Source organism: Acinonyx jubatus, chromosome A1 (genome assembly GCF_027475565.1).
Source record: "Acinonyx jubatus isolate Ajub_Pintada_27869175 chromosome A1, VMU_Ajub_asm_v1.0, whole genome shotgun sequence".
In the NCBI taxonomy this organism is placed as follows: Eukaryota; Metazoa; Chordata; class Mammalia; order Carnivora; family Felidae; genus Acinonyx; species Acinonyx jubatus.
In genome coordinates, this window is record NC_069380.1 from 115,827,391 (window position 1) to 115,847,316 (window position 19,926).

General features: G+C 44.4%; 1 protein-coding gene across 5 annotated transcripts in view; it reads left to right on the forward strand.

Moving 5' to 3' along the window:
• Positions 1–19,926, forward strand: part of LOC106967305 (protocadherin gamma-C4) — a 174,863-nt gene that overhangs the window by 16,274 nt on the left and 138,663 nt on the right. The window contains exon 1 of one of the 5 annotated variants that reach the window (XM_027043010.2): positions 45–4,102. The exons of 1 other annotated variant lie outside the window; for it this stretch is intronic. In XM_027043010.2, coding sequence (XP_026898811.1) covers positions 1,595–4,102 — 2,508 coding nt within the window. In that variant the 5' untranslated portion in view covers positions 45–1,594. Of the gene's footprint in view, positions 1–44; positions 4,103–5,848; positions 9,311–12,343; positions 14,901–16,277; positions 19,811–19,926 lie in introns of those variants that run through there. 3 more of the 5 variants (XM_027043037.2, XM_053222297.1, XM_027043042.2) reach the window with 3 other exon arrangements.

Below are 19,926 nucleotides of genomic sequence, written 5' to 3' on the forward strand. Positions count from 1 at the left end.
AAAAAAAGCTCTGTCTCAAAAAAAAAAAAAAAGTAAAAATGGTAAAAGTTCAACACGGAAGAAACCCAAAGGCAAACAGACTGAAGTGATACAGAAGTGGGCAATCTCACTTAAGAATGTTGATTTAGAAGCACCTGACTGGCTCAGTTGGAAGAGCATGTGAATCTTGATTTTGATGTCTTGATTTTGAACCCCACATTGGGTATAGAGATTACTTAAAAAATATATTTTTTAAAAAGAATGTTGATTCAAAATCTTAATTAAGATATTATCAAACCCTACCTACTATATATTTAAAAGCTTTGTTTATAGCTTATGACTTAGGGTTTATTTCAGGAATGCAAGGATATTCCAATATAAGAAAATCTAATAATGCAAAACTCCATATTAAGAGATTAAAGATAAAAAGCCATACATTCATTTAAATAGAGACATAATAAAGCTCTTGAGAATATTCAGCATGTGATTAAAATCTTAGAAAACTAGGAATTGAAGAAAATATCCTTAACTTGAAGAATACCTATCAAAAACTTCCAGAACCACCCAAGAAATCTACAGATTCAATGCAATCCCTATCAAAATCCCAATGACTTGTTTTGCGGAAATAGAAAAAAGCCCATTCTAAAATTCATACAAAGTAGCAAGAAACTTCAAATAATCAAAACAATCTTGAACAAGAAGAACAAAGAACAAACCTCCTTCAATTTCCTTAATGTTCCATTCTGGCTCTCACCTCCAAGCATTGGTACTGAGGTTCTAGAACACCACTCCAGCCTCTTCTTGACCCATTCCTACCCTTTAGGAGTCATCTTCAATAATGTCTTGGAAAAGTACTGACCCACCCTTCTCATTGCCTAGTGGTCCCCACCTTTGTATCAGTTAGCATATTGTACTGAAATACTCTGTTTACTTTCCTATGTCCTCTCCTATCCTGTAAGCTCTCTGAGAACAGAACTGTGTTCATCACGTTCACCATTTCTTTCTCCAGAATCAATCAGGCATTGGTGTCAGGTATACAGTAGTGTCTGATAATTTTTAAAATACAGATGTTGAAGTTAAATCCTAAGCCATGAAGCACAGAAATCCAAAATGTATAGCCTTAGAAGATAAATTAGCTAATGTTCTAAAGTTGATCTTATTGCCTTTGAATATAGAATAAGTTGAAGATATTTGGAGCAAGGGCAGTGGCAGCCTTGATTAATGCCTTTAGTGTTCACTAGGCATACTTTCCTACCAACTACTATCAAGGTCACATTTGTTTACACATTCTTATTAATCCTGAGAAAAAGATTCCTGACTTGAAAGAGCTACTTCTAAGGTATGGTAAAACTCTAAGATTCTTCAAAGCAACTTGAAAGTCACAAAGCTAACAAGCAAGAAATAACTTGGGTTTGTCTAAAAGGGTGCAGAAATTACTTAGGCCTCTGAGCGTCGCTGTTGACCACCTAAGAAGTAAAAGGCTGCAACACCTCCAGTCCAACATTCCGGCTCCCACAACAAAAGGACTGGGTATTTAGCCCCCAAGCTTCCGGGCGGAAAAAAAAAAAAAATGCAGCAGCCCAAATTTCTCTCTACAGTGACTTGGGTCCTGTGAATGCTGATCCCCACAGACCCTGAGGAATACAGAGGAATAAAACTGGATTCTGGAAGTTGCCTGGGAGAAAAGATTGCAGCAGAAGAAATGGCGGCTCTGCAAAAGTTATCACAACGCGGAAGGCTTGATCGGCTGTATTTTCTTTTGGTGGTTTTGTGGGAGGCCGGAGCTGGACAGATGCACTATTCTGTGCCAGAAGAGATAGACAAAGGCTCCTTCGTGGGCGACATCGCCAAGGACCTGGGGCTGGAGCCCCTGACACTGGCAGAGCGTGGAGTCCGCATCGTCTCCAGAGGTAGGACGCAGCTCTTTGCTCTGAACCCGCGAAGCGGCAGTTTGGTTACCACAGGCAGGATAGACCGAGAGGCGCTCTGTGCTCAGAGCGCGCAGTGCCTGGTGAATTTTAACATACTCCTGGAAGACAAATTTAATATTTATTCAGTAGAAGTGGAAATAACAGATATTAACGATAATGCCCCTCGCTTTGGAGTAGATGAACTAGAGCTAAAAATCAGTGAAACCACTACGCCAGGATTCCGAATTCCTCTCAAGAGTGCGCACGATGCAGACGTAGGAGAAAACACCCTTCAGAAGTACGAACTGAACCCAAATGATCACTTTTCCCTGGTTGTGCGAAGCGGAGTGGATGGGAACAAGTACCCTGAGCTGGTGCTGGAGCTCGCCCTGGACCGCGAAGAGAAGGCTGTTCACCACCTCGTCCTTGTGGCTTTGGATGGGGGCAGCCCGGTCCGATCTGGCACCTCCCGCATCCACGTGACTGTCCTGGATGCGAACGACAACGCACCTATATTTACACAGCCTGAGTACCGTGTAAGCGTTCCTGAGAGTATGCCCGTAGGTACCCGGATACTCACAGTCACCGCCACTGACACAGATGAGGGATACAATGCCCAAGTAGCATATTTTCAAGAGAAAAATCCTGGAGAAACCTCAGAGATATTTGAGCTTGAGTCGACATCTGGAGATATAACAAACATAAAGAGTCTAGATTATGAAGATGCCAAAGTCCATGAAATTGATATTGAAGCTCAGGATGGTCCGGGCCTTCTGACCAGAACAAAGGTTATTGTGACTGTTCTGGATGTGAATGACAATGCCCCAGAATTTTACATGACATCTTCTACCAGTTCAATTCCTGAAGGCTCTCCTCCAGGAACCATAATTGCACTTTTTAATGTACATGACAGAGACTCTGGGCAGAATGCATTTATCACATGTTCACTCCCAGAGAACCTTCCTTTCAAGTTAGAAAGATCAGTGGACAATTACCACCGACTGGTTACAACCAGAGCCCTTGACAGGGAACAGTTTTCCTCTTACAACGTCACTGTGACTGCTAAAGATGGAGGAAAACCATCTCTGTCCACGGATGCTTACATTACGCTGCAGGTGGCAGACATTAATGACAACCCACCCACCTTCCCTCACATGTCCTACTCTGCCTACATTCCTGAAAACAATCCCAGGGGTGCTTCCATCATTTCTGTGGTGGCCCATGACCCTGACAGTGATGATAATGCCCATGTAACTTACTCTTTGACTGAAGACACTCTTCAGGATGCACCCCTGTCCTCTTACATCTCCATCAACTCTGACACTGGCATCCTGTATGCATTGCGCTCCTTTGACTATGAGCAGTTCCAGGATTTGCACCTGAGGTTGACTGCATGGGACAATGGGAACCCACCCCTCAGCAGCAACGTGTCACTGAGTATATTCGTGCTGGACCAGAATGACAACGCGCCAGAAATCCTGTACCCCGCCCTCCCCACCGACGGTTCCACAGGCGTGGAGCTGGCGCCCCGATCCGCAGAGCCCGGATACCTGGTGACCAAGGTGGTGGCGGTGGACAGAGACTCTGGCCAGAACGCCTGGCTGTCCTACCGTCTGCTCAAGGCCAGCGAGCCAGGGCTTTTTACGGTGGGGCTGCACACGGGCGAGGTGCGCACTGCACGGGCCCTGCTGGACAGAGATGCGCTCAAGCAGAGCCTGGTGGTGGTGGTGCAGGACCATGGCCAGCCCCCTCTCTCGGCCACCGTCACGCTCACTGTGGCCGTAGCTGACAACATCCCAGACGTCCTGGCCGATCTGGGCAGCACCAGGACCCCCGCCGACCCAAATGATTCTGACCTCACACTGTACCTGGTAGTGGCGGTGGCCGCAGTCTCCTGCGTCTTCCTCGCCTTTATCATCGTACTGCTGGGACTCAGGTTGAGGCGCTGGCACTCATCCCGTCTGCTCCAGGCTTCAGGAGGCGGGCTGGTGGGCGTGCCCGCCTCTCACGTTGTGGGGGTGGACGGGGTGCGGGCTTTCCTGCAGACGTATTCCCACGACGTCTCCCTCACCGCGGACTCCAGGGAGAGTCACGTGATCTTCCCCCAGCCCAACTATGCCGACATGCTCCTCAGCCAGGAGAGCTGTGAGAAAAAGGATTTTCTATCATCACCTCAGTCTTTACTTGAAGACAAAGGAGAAGAAACATCCCAGGTAAACTCCCTTCACGGTATACTTATGAGGCGTTGTTAAAATAAATAGATATGTTTATTTACTCCGCTGCCTCCATTGTTTACCACATGTTTTCTGTTTTGCATATTTACTTGTGAATATATCCCTTTAAAGGACATGAGTCCTGGTGAATTATTTCTCAGTAGTTCTAAGTGTTTACACCTTGTACGGGGGAAGAGGAGGCTAGAATCATTGTATCATGAATTTAAATCGGGAGTTAGTATTGGGTGAATATTATATTTAGGTTATCAAAGAGCATTGCATTAGGAAATGGTGTATCTGGTTTCTCATACTTTCTTTCTCCTCCCTGGGCAAATCTTCTTGTCTACCTGGATCAATAATTCTTTCTCTATTAAAAATATGAAGATTGAGGGGCGGCTGGCTGGCTCAGTCAGCGAAGCATGCTACTCTTGATCTTGGGGTGGGGAGTTTGAGCTCCATACGGTGGTAGAGTTTATTAAAAAACAAAAAAAGGATGTCTGAATTTTATGTTTACTCAAGTGCTTTAAAATTCAAGGGTTTTGTTTTATATTTTAACCTATGAATAATGAAACACTTTAGTTGTCTAATGCCTTCACTCAGTTGTAATATTTTTCCTTCAGTTTGACAGTGAGGTTCTTCATTTTATTTGATTCATATGACCTTCCCTATTTAAAATATGGAAATTTAGAAATATATATGTTCACTGTGTCTTAGGAAGGTATGTCATGGTATCTCCACGTAATTAAAAATCCCACTGACTTTTAAAGTAGCTCTGTGTTGGGGTGCCTGGGTAGCTCAGTCAGTTAAGTGTCTGACTTTGGCTCAGGCCATGATCTCACAGTTCATAGGTTTGAGCCCTGCAATGGGCTCTGTGCTGACAGCTCAGAGCCTGGAACCTGCTTCAGATTCTGTGTCTCCCTCTCTCTCTGCCCCTCCCCAACTCACCCTCTGTCTCTCAAAAATGAATAAATGTTTAAAAAAAGTATTTAAAGTAGCTCTGTGTTGGTTGATGAAGTGATTGAATTCTTGTTTGCTCTATAATAAATGGGTAGTGCAATAGTAAACACATTTCTCTTTGATATTTTTATTTTCTCATATCTGGAAACCATATTTACTTTCTATCTTTAAAAATAATATGTCCTCAAGGGATTCAGAGGCTATATCAAATAATAGCCCTTAAAGATCCTTCTTATACATCTCTCTTCTCAAAGATTCCTTCTCAGAGCAACTGTTAAAAATATTTCCAATCCCTCACCTAACTTCAGTCTCCCTCACAACCACTGTCTTCCTTCCTCATTCCTCTTTCTATGTTGGCTTTTAGTGTTTCAGTTATGTTTTTAATATTGAAGGACAAAAAATACACTAATATTCTATGTAACTGGGATCACTTTAAATTGTGATTTGGAAGCAATCATATACTGAGTATTGTATTTAATGGTATTATCATCTTTCAAGGTGCTGTGATTTTTTATTATATTTTAGGGCATTTGAGGAGAGTTGATCTGAGTCAATGCAGTCTCTTGTGTTTATTACTATTACATAATTCTCTATGAGCGAAAACTGGAACTCACTGTGGAATAATACATCATAACATCTTTACTTCTAAGTAATGAAGTTTAAACTGAGGAAAATTAAAGACAAAGTTTCTTTTAGTGTGTATAGTATCTTTTCACAAGAATAAATGCCTCATGGATAAGTTTATAACACTGCATAATTGAAATGACAAATATATTTCTATTTCTGTGTTTGGAGAGGAAAACAAATACAGAGAAAAGGTTTCTGGAACATAAAACAAAAGTTTATCTCTACTAGTTTCAGTTTTGGTGTTTAAAAACCACCTTTACTCTAGATTTAGACAAAGTGAACTACTTCCAGTACTCTGAAGTTGTGTGATTTCTCTCTTACATCTAGAAATTGCCATACTGTTGTCTCTCATATCCAGGTCTTTTCCCGATCCACTTTTCTCATGTTTCTTGGGAAAGCCTTTGCTAACCTCCAGGGCCAGGTTGGAGGCCCTCCCATTGCCTTTGGTTTCTTCCATTATGGTAATTATCTCAGTGCACTGGAATTCCTTGTTTGATTTTATATCTACCTAGCTTTGGGGAGGAAGTGGTTATGTTCATATCATTTACCTTGAACCCTCACATATTGTCTAACACCCAATTATGTTTAATGAATGGGTTCAATTACAGATATTGAAACTAAGATGTCAGGCTATCAAGGACAAACTTTAATGAGTATAACCTATAAATATAGCTGATATTTCTGTGTGTTTTTTAAACTTTGAACATTTCAAAACAGTAACTCCAGCATGTTTGAAGCAATATTAGTGGTCTTAAGGTTAGAGTATGGCTTCCTAAGGAACATACTTTAACATATATCATACTTTAACATATAACAATTGAACTGTGTGAAATAGACACCAATCCCATTACCTCTGATACAGAAGATTTCAGGTGTTGGGAAACTTAAAAATCACTAACTTGGGTTTATCTGAAAGGGTGTAGTAAACCATTAGGCCTCTGAGTGTCGCTGCTGACCACTCAAGGAGGAAAACGGGGCTGGCGAGCTTGTCCACCATTTCCTTGTTCCTAAAAAGCAAAGAACCAGTCAATCAGACTCCAGAAGATCCGAGCTGCTACAAAGCTCATCCTGTCAGTCAACCAGCTCTGTGACCCATAAAATAGGACCATAAAAGGCTTAGTTCCTTGAAAACAAATAAGATTTGAGTCTGTCGTGGGTAGTTGGAACGGAATTCACAGAAAATAATTCACTAAAGAAGATATGACTAAATACCTGAGATTCAGACACTGCAGAGGATTGGCCCTGCTGTTTGTGCTTCTGTGGACGCTATGCAAGACTGGATCTGGGCAGATCCACTACTCAGTGCAAGAGGAACTGGACAAAGGTTCCTTTGTGGGCAACATCTCCAAGAACCTGGGATTGGAGCCCTGGGAGCTGGCGGAGCGTGGAGTCCGCATCATCTCTAGAGGTAGGACGCAGCTCTTTGCTCTGAACCCGCGAAGCGGCAGCTTGGTCACCGCAAGCAGGATAGACCGGGAGGAGCTCTGCGCTCAGAGTGCGCTGTGTCTTGTAAAATTTAACGTCCTTGTAGAAGACAAATTGAAAATTTTTGAAGTAGAAATAGAAATTAAAGACATTAATGATAATGCTCCTGATTTTCTAACAGAGAAATTGGAAATAAAAATTGGTGAACTAGCGGCTCCTGGAACTCGATTTCCACTTAAGACTGCATTTGACCCAGATGTGGGCATGAACTCCCTTCAGAACTACCATCTCCGCCCCAATGACTACTTTTCTCTGACTGTGAAGCATGTCTCTGATGGGACCAAGTACCCAGAGCTGGTGTTGGAGAGGGCTCTGGACCGTGAACAAAAGAAAGTTCATCAGCTTGTCCTCATTGCTTCTGATGGTGGGAATCCTGTCCACTCTGGCAACTTGTACATCCAAGTGATAGTTTTGGATGCAAATGACAACCCACCAGTATTTACTCAATCTGAGTATCAATTAAGTATTCAAGAGAACTTGCCAGTGGGTACCACACTGCTCACAGTGAATGCCACTGACCCTGATGAAGGATTCAATGCTCAAGTGTCCTATATTCTAGATAAAATGCCTGGGAAAGTCGCTGAGATTTTTTATCTCAATTCAGTGACTGGAGATATATCAATATTAAAAAGTCTAGATTATGAGGATGCTATGTTCTATGAAATTAAAATTGAAGCACAAGATGGACCTGGTCTCCTTTCAAGAGCTAAGATTTTAGTCACAGTTCTGGATGTGAATGACAATGCCCCAGAAGTAACAATCACTTCTCTTACTGAATCAGTCCCAGAAGAGGCTACTGCTGGAAGAGAAATTGCCCTTATCAATGTGCATGACCGAGATTCTGGGCAAAATGGACAAGTCACAGTTTTTGTCCTGGGAAATGTGCCATTTAATTTAGAAAAATCAATAGACCAGTATTACCGCTTAGTGACAGCCAGATCTCTGGATCGTGAACAGGTGTCTGAATATAACATCACTCTCAGAGCCACAGATGGAGGAAGCCCCCCACTGTCCACGAACATTCATATCACTCTGCATGTTGCAGACATCAATGACAACCCACCTGCTTTCAGTCAGGCCTCGTATTCAGCCTACATTCCTGAAAACAACCCCAGGGGAGCTTCCATCTTCTGTGTGACCGCCCAGGATCCCGACAGCATCCAGAACGCCCACATCACTTTCGCACTGACTGAGGATACCATCCAGGGGGCGCCTCTATCCACTTATGTCTCCATCAATTCCGACACCGGTGTCCTGTATGCTCTCCGTTCCTTTGACTACGAGCAGGTTAGAGACCTGCAGCTATTGGTGACAGCCAGTGACAGTGGGAACCCACCCCTCAGCAGCAATGTGTCACTGAGCATATTCGTGCTGGACCAGAACGACAATGCTCCAGAAATCCTGTATCCTGCTCTCCCCACTGATGGTTCCACAGGCGTGGAGCTGGCGCCCCGATCAGCAGAGCCCGGATACCTGGTGACCAAGGTGGTGGCGGTGGACAGAGACTCTGGCCAGAACGCCTGGCTGTCCTACCGTCTACTCAAGGCCAGCGAGCCAGGGCTTTTTACGGTGGGGCTGCACACGGGCGAGGTGCGCACTGCACGGGCCCTGCTGGACAGAGATGCGCTCAAGCAAAGCCTAGTGGTGGCGGTGCAAGACCACGGCCAGCCCCCTCTCTCGGCCACCGTCACGCTCACTGTGGCCGTAGCTGACAACATCCCAGACGTCCTGGCCGATCTGGGCAGCATCAGGACCGCCGCCGACCCAGACGATTCTGACCTCACACTGTACCTGGTGGTGGCGGTGGCTGCAGTCTCCTGCATCTTTCTGGCCTTTGTGATCGTGCTGCTGGGACTCAGGCTGAGGCGCTGGCACTCGTCCCGTCTGCTCCAGGCTGCGGGGGTTGGATTGGCTGGCGTGCCCGCCACGCACTTTGTGGGCGTGGATGGGGTGCGCACTTTCCTGCAGACCTATTCCCAGGAGGTCTCCCTCAGGGCGGGCTCCCGGGAGAGTCACGTGATCTTCCCGCAGCCCAACTATGCCGACACGCTCCTCAGCGGAGAAAGCTGTGGGAAAAGCGAGTCTTCCCTGGTATCTCAAGATTTACTGGAAACGAAAGGAGACCCCAACCTACTCGAGGTAGGTTTATTTCTTTATTGGAATATTATAAAGAACAGGTATGCCAGTGTGATTTTATAAAGATTTAATATACATTTATTTGAAAATAAAGCAACATGGTAGTCATTAGTTCTGTTGTTTAAATAATTAGTTCCTCTCTTCTTTTGGGCGGTTGGTAGAGCGGATCTTCCTGACCTGGTTATGACCGAGTGGGTCTAGGTAACTAGTTCTGGCCAATATATTGTAAATGAAGGTAATATGTGCTTCTCCCTGGGGAAAGCTCCCGATGGCATTGCAAGAATTTCCAGATCTCTAAGTTATTTTTTGAAATTGTGACTCTTCCTTCTACCTTATTGCTTGAATAACTACACCAAGAAAGAGCCCTGTGGTTGTCCTACATTGATGTGTATACCTGTGATAAATAGACCTTCTTCATCTTAACTTCCTGTGATTTGAAGTTTGTCACTCCAACTACTTAGCTTATCCTGACTGATACAAGTAAAAAATATGAATATTAGATATTTTAGTCTCCAATAAAATGATGCTCAGCTCCTACCAAGCCAGGCCAAACTCTTCATCTCAATGACATAAAAATTGTTGGGTAAAAAAATGTACAGATTGGTCAAATGGTTTTACCTGTCCTGTAGTCCTTACTATGTATACCGAAAGTATGTGTGGGTGATTGTGTGCACTCACACTGATTTCAGCCTTTTGCTTGAAGGTGGGAAGGTCAATTGCCTAAATCATTATGAGTCTTGGAGTGGCATGTCTTGTCCTTTGAGAAGGATTTTTTGAAAATGCAAGGAGATATGTCTCAGCCTCAGCAGAAGATTTCCAGACCAGCCACTCCAACAATGGAATAGGAGTCTTACAAGTCTTTTGAGCCAGAAATTGTTGGCCTATTTTGAAATTTATGAAATTATATTCACCCATGAAATCACCTCAGAGAGTCAAACAAAATGAGACCAAATATAATTCATTAGAATTCAAATAAAGGAACCAATATCTCCCTCAATATATTAGAAAGATATATATTCAAGAGTGTGAGACGTGGGGCCTGAGCAAAATAACTGAGAGCAGAGAAAGGTATATTTTCACTCAAACGTGCAATACAGTACAGGAAAAAAGGCCCATAATCTTCAAAATACCTTCTTTAAGGAAAAATCTTTATAATACTAGTATCACTTTCCTCATAAAGAGAAAAATTATTAAATGGATAGTGCCACGGGAACTCTAGATACTCAAAGAGAATTTTCTAAGAATCCTATATAAAACAAAGCCTAAATATTAGATAAATAACATTTATCTAAATATTGTGAAAGTGTACAGATAGTACAAAGGCAGTACAATTTCTATCTACTCGTATAGATAATGAAAAGTCTCAGATACTCCATTTTCACCATACAGGACTTAAAAATTTTTTTTAGAAGTTATTTATTTTTCAGAGAGAGACACACAGAACCCAAGAGGGGGAGGGCAGAGAGAAAGGGAGACACAGTATCAGAAGGAGGCTTCAGGCTCTAAGCTGTCAGCGTAGAGCCCAATGCGGGGCTCGAACTCACGAGCCGTGAGATCATGACCCGAGCCGAAGTCAGATGCTCAACCGACTGAGCCATCCAGGTGCCCCCACCAAAAACTACATTTAAAAGGATGGGCAAGGGGCACCTTGGTGGCTCAGTCGGTTAAGCGGCCGACTTCGGCTCAGGTCATGATCTCGCGGTCCGTGAGTTCGAGCCCCGCGTCGGGCTCTGTGCTGACAGCTCAGAGCCTGGAGCCTGTTTCAGATTCTGTGTCTCCCTCTCTCTGACCCTCCCCCGTTCATGCTCTGTCTCTCTCTGTGTCAAAAATAAATAAACGTTAAAAAAATTAAAAAAAAAAAAGGATGGGCAAGAATTCATTACAACAGAAAGGTGGAGGATTTATGGCAAAAGGAACAGAAGATATAAAGTCATGAGGTAGAGAAAAAAATGAAAATAACATCTTCGGAAAATAGATAATCATCTGTTTTGACTGGGGTGTAATATGAGTATGGTGGGTGCAAAGCAGTGGAATAAATCACTACATTGGTATATAATTTGGCAGTGCATTTGAAATAAAGGTATTTGCTTTAGTTACCCAATATGAGTTCAGAGATCAAAGGCTAAGTTCCAAAATGAAGTGTCTAAGGATTCTCAATGCCTCTCCAATATTTACTAGTGATCAAGTCAAATTCATTGGTATAAATTCAATGGTATAAATGGTATAAATCAGCTGGAGCTGAGTATTGGGATTATGGAGGTTGTATATACATTAATATAGTAAAAAGCACTGATTGCATAAAAATAAGTAAAATGAATCTTTCACAAGATTCAGCTGTATAAAAGCAGGTGTACTAAATTAGTCACTTTAAAATATTAGGCTGTGCTGTGCTGTACTTATTGGGAAGATTACCTATGTTTTAAAAAATTGAGCAATATATTAAAATAAGTCTAGGGTCTTGATTCACTCTTTTTTTTGCAAAGACTGTATCTTTGAAAAGTATTACTGAGTTGATAACATATTTATGGAGAGAGTTAAAATAAGGGAGGTTATGCATTTCACAAAAATGTAAGGATCATAGTATCCGCTCAAATGTGGGTAAAAAGCCAGTAATTTTTTGGTTACATCCATACTAGTCATGCCAGTGTTTGTAAATACAGTGGAATCATTAAAGATATTTTTGCCCCCAAAACTGAAAAAAAATGGTTGTATGCCATGTGAAATTTTTAATACAAAAAAGAATGTAAAATGATGGCAACACTTATGAAATAATAAAGATAGAAAATATCCAATTTAGAGGAGAAAAATGAGTATTTGGTTTTTTTACACCAAATAAAAAGACAACATACATAAAGAGCTTACCCTTTGAGAGTAAATGGCTCCGCAATATGCAATTCTCCCAGACAACCTCCGAGCGCCGCTGTTGACCGAAGGGAAGAAAGGGGTTCTCAGTTCTGCGTGAAAGTTGGGCAGTGTTTTCCTGCTTTGTCTTGCGCACATCAGAACGCGGAGGCAGCGCCAGTGCACTCACCAGAACGTGGAAGCAGCACCAGTGCACCCACCAGTTCCTGACAAACAAGTCCTACCCTCAAATCACAAAAGTCTAGGTGCTGTCACTGATTTTTTTTTAAACATCCCAGAGACATCCTGAAAAGAAGCTTCCCGGAGAGTTAAAAAAATGCAAAGAAGCTCCAGAAAAGCCAAATGGATGAAAATTCAGGTACTGTTTCTCTTCCTGCTGTCTTTGTTGTGGGGGACTATCTCCCAGCACATCCAGTACACAATTCCAGAGGAGCTGGCTAAAGGCTTGCGAGTGGGGAACGTCGCCAAGGACTTGAAGCTCAGTGTCCAGGAGTTGCCAGCTAGAAAACTGCGGGTTAGTGCAGAGAATTTCTTCAGTGTGAGTGCAGAGAGTGGGGATTTGTTAGTGAACGGTAGGATAGATCGAGAGGAAATTTGTGGGAGGAAATCCGAGTGTGCACTAGAATTTGAAATGGTCGCTGAAAATCCCATGAATGTTTTCCATGTGATTGTTACAATCCAAGATATTAACGACAATGCACCACGTTTCATTGCAAAAGGCATTGACTTGGAGATCTGTGAGTCAGCCTTACCAGGTGTAAAATTCCCTCTGGATTCTGCACAAGATGCAGATGTAGAAAGTAACTCCCTGAAGATATACACTATCAACCCCAATGAACATTTCTCCCTGACAACGAAGGGAAGTCCTGATGGGAGTAAATACCCAGAATTACTGCTGGAAAAACCTCTGGACAGAGAACAGCAGAGTTCCTACCAGTTAATCCTGACTGCCATAGATGGCGGAGACCCTCCGTTAAGTGGAACCACCCAGATCCAGATTCAGGTCACTGATGCCAATGATAATGCTCCATTGTTCAGCCAGGACACATACAGAGTTAACATCCGAGAAAACGTGCCCTGGGGGACTTCTGTGTTGCAAGTGATGGCCACCGACCAGGACCAGGGCGTTAATGCAGAGATTACCTATGCCTTCCTCAATGCCCCAACAAGTACCAGCCTTCTCTTCAATCTCAACCCAAATACTGGTGACATTACAACCAATGGTACATTGGACTTTGAAGAGACCAGTAGATATATGTTGAGTGTAGAGGCCAAGGATGGAGGGGTACACACCGCTCACTGTAATGTTCAGATTGAAATTGTTGATGAGAATGACAATGCCCCAGAGGTCACGTTGATGTCCTTTTCTAACCAGATTCCCGAGGACTCAGACATTGGAACCGTAATAGCTCTCTTTAAAGTGAGAGACCGAGACTCTGGGGAAAATGGACTGGTGAGGTGCTATATTCAGGAAGAAGTTCCCTTCAAATTAGAATCCACCTCCAAGAATTATTACAAGTTGGTGATTGACAATGCCCTAGATAGGGAACAGATGGCAGAGTACAATGTCACCATCACAGCCACTGACGAGGGCAAGCCATCCCTATCCTCCAGTACAGGCGTCACCCTGCATATCAGCGATGTCAACGACAACGCGCCGGTTTTCCACCAGTCCTCCTACGTGGTCCGCGTGATGGAGAACAACCCTCCAGGAGCCTCCATCGCCCAAGTCAGCGCCTCCGACCCCGACCTGGGACCCAACGGCCGCGTGTCCTACTCCATCGTGGCCAGCGACCTGGAGCCACGGGCGCTGGCGTCCTACGTGTCCGTGAGCGCGCAGAGCGGCGTGGTGTTCGCGCAGCGCGCCTTCGACCACGAGCAGCTGCGCGCCTTCGAGCTGACGGTGCAGGCCCGCGACCAGGGCTCGCCCGCGCTCAGCGCCAACGTGAGCCTGCGCGTGTTGGTGGGCGACCGCAACGACAACGCGCCTAGGGTGCTGTACCCGGCGCTGGGGCCCGACGGCTCGGCGCTCTTCGACACGGTGCCGCGCGCCGCGCAGCCCGGCTACCTGGTCACCAAGGTGGTGGCGGTGGACGCCGACTCGGGACACAATGCGTGGCTGTCGTACCACGTGCTGCAGGCCAGCGAGCCCGGACTCTTCAACCTGGGGCTGCGCACGGGCGAGGTGCGCACCGCGCGTGCTTTGGGCGACAGGGACGCGGCCCGCCAGCGCCTGCTGGTCGCCGTGCGGGACGGGGGACAGCCGCCCCTCTCTGCCACCGCCACGTTGCACCTGGTTTTCGCCGACAGCCTCCAAGAAGTACTGCCGGATGTCAGCGACCGCCCGGAGCCCTCTGACCCCCAGGCCGAGCTGCAGTTTTACCTGGTGGTGGCTTTGGCCTTGATCTCGGTGCTCTTCCTCCTTGCGGTGATTCTGGCGGTGGCCCTGCGCCTGCGCCGCTCCCCCAGCCCTGCTGCCTGGGGCTGCTTTCAGTCAGGCCTCCGTTCCAAATCTGGACCTGGGGTTCTCCCCGATTACAGAGAAGGGACTTTGCCTTATTCCTACAATCTGTGCGTTGCCTCACAATCAGCCAAGACAGAGTTTAATTTTTCCAACCTGAAACCAGAAATGACTCCGCCTCAGGATCTTCTTTGTGAAGATCCTTGTATGGATGTATGTGCTCGCAGTGAAGACCCCCAAATCGCTTATGACTCGTCTTTTGCCTCTCACGTGAGTTTCTGCAAACATGCTTTTATTCTCAATTGTGCATAATTCTTTTGTTTATTGTTTTTCATTTTCCTAGTGATGGTAGTGGTAGAAGAGGTTTGTTGGATGGGCGGAGACTGGTTCCTTATTTGCCCAATAGTCTTGGCAGTTACATAATTAGTATTTCTCAATCTGTACTGTTGGCAATTTTGTATGATCAAAAAATATTGGTAAGGAGAGCTCGTTCTGGGATGTCACCACCTTTAGTAAGAGTATTGTCCTTTCTTAGTTGATGTGTGATACTGTTTTTTTCAAACTTTATTCTACATAAATGTACTGACAGTCCTTCCTGCTTAAGTTAAAGTCCATCAAATCTATTATAGTTTTTTCATCTTTTTGTTGCAATGTGTATTTTTAATAGAACCTTCCAAGAGTTAAGTTTCTTAGCACTTCTTTGCCTTCTCACATGTGGCAAACAGTGATTTGGATCACTAGTTTCCAGTGAATTTTATTCCCACTCCGTAGTCTCATTCAAAAATAATTTTGGGGGGCACCTGTCTTGCTCAGTTAGTAGAACCTATGACTCTCCATCTAGGGTTTGTGGGTTCAAGCCCCATGCTGGGTGTAGAGATTCCTTAAAAATAAAATCTTTTAAAAAATAACTATCTTGGGGCACCTGGATGGCTCAGTCAGTTAAGCATCCAACTCTTGATTTTGGCTCAGGTCATGATCTCACAGTTCGTGAGTTTGAGCCCTGTGTTGTGCTCTGTAGTGGTAGTGTGGAGCCTACTTAGGATTCTCTCTCCCTCTCTCTGCCCTTCCTTTGCTTGCTATGTCTCTCTCAAAAATAAACTTTAAAAAATATATTGAAAAATAACCTTCTTAACCATTATGTAATAACTTATTTTTATACCCTCTACTTTGTTGCTGTTATGATGAAGAATGTAATGAGCCTTTTTGTGTATAAAGCCTCTTTCATAATTCTTTTTTTTAGTATAGGTTTCTGAGAAGTGAGTCAAAGTTTTTTGAAACACCTCATTTTACCTCTTAATCCCCAACAATTTGTGAGTTCTTTGAGGATTGTGAAAATTACCTTTAGTATGCTCTCCAAAATTTGATGACTTTAATACTCTGAATAAACAATAGCCTTTCTTGTCTGATAGAATTCATAAGTAACTTCTAGAAGGTAATTATTATGTGAGGAATAATCTAAAGAACTGGCTACTTGCTGCTTTATATTAAGTTTTCTACGATTAGTAAGTTACTCAAAGTATTCATGTGTAAGAAAACTCTGAAACATGCAATGATAACACACACACACACACACACACACACACACACACACACATATATATATATATATATGAAAACCTTCCTTTTAGTGGTTATTTCTAAAATCAAACTTAAAGTAAACTTATAGATAATAGTAAAATAATACTTTCTGGATGTGTCTTTATGTGGTACTGAATATTGTCTGCTGTTTACATACAAAACTTCAGTTTAACTTTTCTGTCTTTTTTATCTTTATTATTTATTTTTAATATCAGAGTTATTTACCAATTGTTTTAGGGCTTTGCATTTATATTAGTGATGCACTCATTAAACAATGAAAAACTGAGTATCTACTCTATGAAAGGTGCTGTTCTAAAATTTGAGGACAGACTGTGAACATGATAGTCACAAACATAGCTGTGGTCTAAAATTTTCTTTATACAAAATTAATAAACCAATTACCTTCCCAAACCTATTATCATATTTGCCAACCCCATTTGCTCAGGGGTAAGACTAGCTCTTGAACAGTAGATGTTTTTTACAAGAGAATTGAAAAGTTGCCCATATTTTAAAGGGTCAACTCATGTGAGGGAACTTGTTTCTGGATAGGAAGGGACTAGAGCTCAGACCTCCAACTTCCCCGACCTGACACTGTTTTTTCACCTATTCTTTCATTCTTCAAGTTAATCCTTGTTCCTGTAAAGGATAAATGTGTCACTCACACAATGCACTGTACTGAAAATGGGCTATGAAAATAAATAATGGAAAAACTTAGAAGAGAAAAAATTGTTAGAAAAAAATCACCATATTTTCTTTAAAAACAAATAAATTACTTTAGAGGGCTTATTGTACAGTAACATTTGGGTCATGCCTGGATTTTTATTACAAATAAAATAACGGGAGCTTGAATTTTATTCTTTTGGGGAGAAATAAATTATGGAAAAGCAATGGTATAAACATCTCTTCTTTACCAAGAATAGATTGCAGTAACAGGTTAGGGCTCTGAGTGTCGCTGTTCACCAGTCAGGGGAAAAAGACAACAAGGAATTTAATCCAAACCACAAGATTTCTGCATCACAAAGCACTAGCCCTGTGGCTTTGGGAAGCTTCAGACTGGACCCCAGAACTCCATCATCCAACGGTGAAAGCACATAATCTTGGACCCTGAAGATTCTGGGGCTCCTCTGACCTCCACTAAGGGAGCACCCAAGTGCAAGCTATTCCGCAGCGGGGCTGCAATGGCGGCTCCTCCTTATCGGCCAGACTGCAGCCGGCTGGGCAGGATCTGCGTTCTCCTGGGGGCTCTCTGGGAAATACAGGCGGAACAGATACGATACTCGGTGCCTGAGGAGCTGGACAAAGGCTCTTATGTGGGCAACATCGCCAAGGACCTGGGACTGGAGCCCCGGGAACTGTCAGAGCGGGGAGTCCGCATCATCTCCAGAGGTAGGACGCATCTCTTTGCTCTGAACCCTCGAAGCGGCAGCTTGGTCACCGCGGGTAAGATAGACCGGGAAGAGCTCTGTGAGAGATCTCCAAAATGTGTAGTAAGCCTGGAGATTCTTCTGGAGGACAAAGTGAAGATTTTTGGAGTAGAAGTGGAAATAATCGATGTTAATGATAACGCACCCAACTTTGGGATAGAGCAAAGGGAAATAAAAGTCGCTGAAAATGAAAATCCTGGGACAAGATTTCCTCTTCCTGAAGCTTTTGATCCAGATGTAGGGGTCAACTCCCTGCAGGGTTACCAGCTCAGTTCAAATGTTCACTTCTCCCTAGACATGCAAAGTGGAGTGGATGGCATTAAGTACCCTGAGCTGGTGCTGGAGCTTGCCCTAGATAGAGAAGAAGAGGCGGTTCACCACCTGCTCCTCACTGCCTTTGATGGAGGCGACCTGGTTCGCTCTGGCACTGTCGAGATTCATGTAACTCTTGTGGATACCAACGACAATGCTCCTGTATTTACTCAGCCAGAGTACCACGTGAATGTTCCGGAGAATGTGCCAGTGGGCTACTGGCTACTCACTGTAAAGGCCACTGATCCAGATGAAGGAACCAATGGAGAAGTAACATATTCTTTCCGCAAAGTGAGTGATAAAATGTCCCAACTATTCCAGTTGAATTCTTTGACTGGGGACATAACAATAGTGGGGGATCTAGATTATGAAGACTCTGGATTCTATGATATAGATGTAGAAGCCCATGATGGACCTGGTCTCCGAGCCAGAAGTAAAGTTCTGGTGACAGTTCTGGATGTAAATGACAATGCTCCAGAAGTCACAGTTACATCTCTCACCAGCTCTATCCAAGAAACTTCTTCCCCAGGTACAGTAATTGCACTTTTCAATGTGCATGACAGTGATTCAGGAGAGAATGGCCTTGTCACATGTTCTATTCTGGATAATCTGCCATTCACACTTGAAAAGACCTATGGAAATTATCATCGTCTGTCGACACAAAGAACACTGGATAGGGAAGAAGTCTCAGAATATAACATCACAGTAACTTCCACTGATCATGGAACTCCACCACTGTCTACAGAAACTCACATCTCATTGCATGTGGCAGACATCAACGACAACCCACCTACTTTCCCTCATGCTTCCTACTCTGCCTACATTCCTGAAAACAACCCTAGAGGAGCTTCCATTTTATCCATGTCTGCCCAGGACCCTGACAGCATTGAGAATGCCAGAGTAACTTACTCCTTAGCTGAGGACACACTCCACGGGATGCCTCTCTCCTTCTATGTTTCCATCAACTCTGATACTGGTGTCCTGTATGCATTGTGCTCCTTTGACTATGAGCAGGTTAGAGACCTGCAACTACTAGTGACAGCCAGCGACAGTGGGGACCCTCCACTCAGCAGCAATGTGTCCTTGAGTATTTTTGTTCTGGATCAGAACGACAATTCCCCTGAAATCCTGTACCCTGCTCTCCCCACTGACGGTTCCATAGGCGTGGAGCTGGCACCCCGATCAGCAGAGCCTGGCTACCTGGTGACCAAGGTGGTGGCAGTGGACAGAGACTCTGGCCAGAACGCCTGGCTGTCCTACCGTCTACTCAAGGCCAGCGAGCCAGGGCTCTTCACGGTGGGGCTGCACACGGGCGAGGTGCGCACTGCACGGGCCCTGCTGGACAGAGATGCACTCAAGCAGAGTCTGGTGGTGGCGGTGCAGGACCACGGCCAACCCCCTCTCTCAGCCACTGTCACACTCACTGTGGCGGTGGCTGAAAGCATTCCAGAAGTCCTGGCTGACCTGAGCAGCCTCAAGCCCTCAGCCTATGCTGATGACTCTAGCCTCACGCTGTACCTGGTGGTGGCGGTGGCCACAGTTTCCTGTGTCTTCCTTGCCTTTGTCATTGTTCTGCTGGCGCTCAGGCTGAGGCGCTGGCACACTTCGCGTCAGCTCCAGGCTGTGGGGGTCGGATTGGCTGGAGTGCCAGCCTCGCACTTTGTGGGCATGGATGGGATGCGAGCTTTCCTGCAGACCTATTCCCAGGAGGTCTCCCTCAGGGCAGACTCCAGGGAGAGTCACGTGATCTTCCCCCAGCCCAACTATGCCGACACGCTCCTCAGCCAGGAGAGCTGTGGGAAAAGCGAGCCTCTTCTCATAACTCAGGATTTACTTGAAACAAAAGGAGACCCTGGTTCTCATCAGGTGAGTCAATCTTGCCACACCAAAACATAGGCAAAGAGCTATATAAATGTCTCCAACTGTATAAGGTAGGTAATTGATGAAGTAAAGGCATTTTTTTTTAGTATTCTATTACTTTA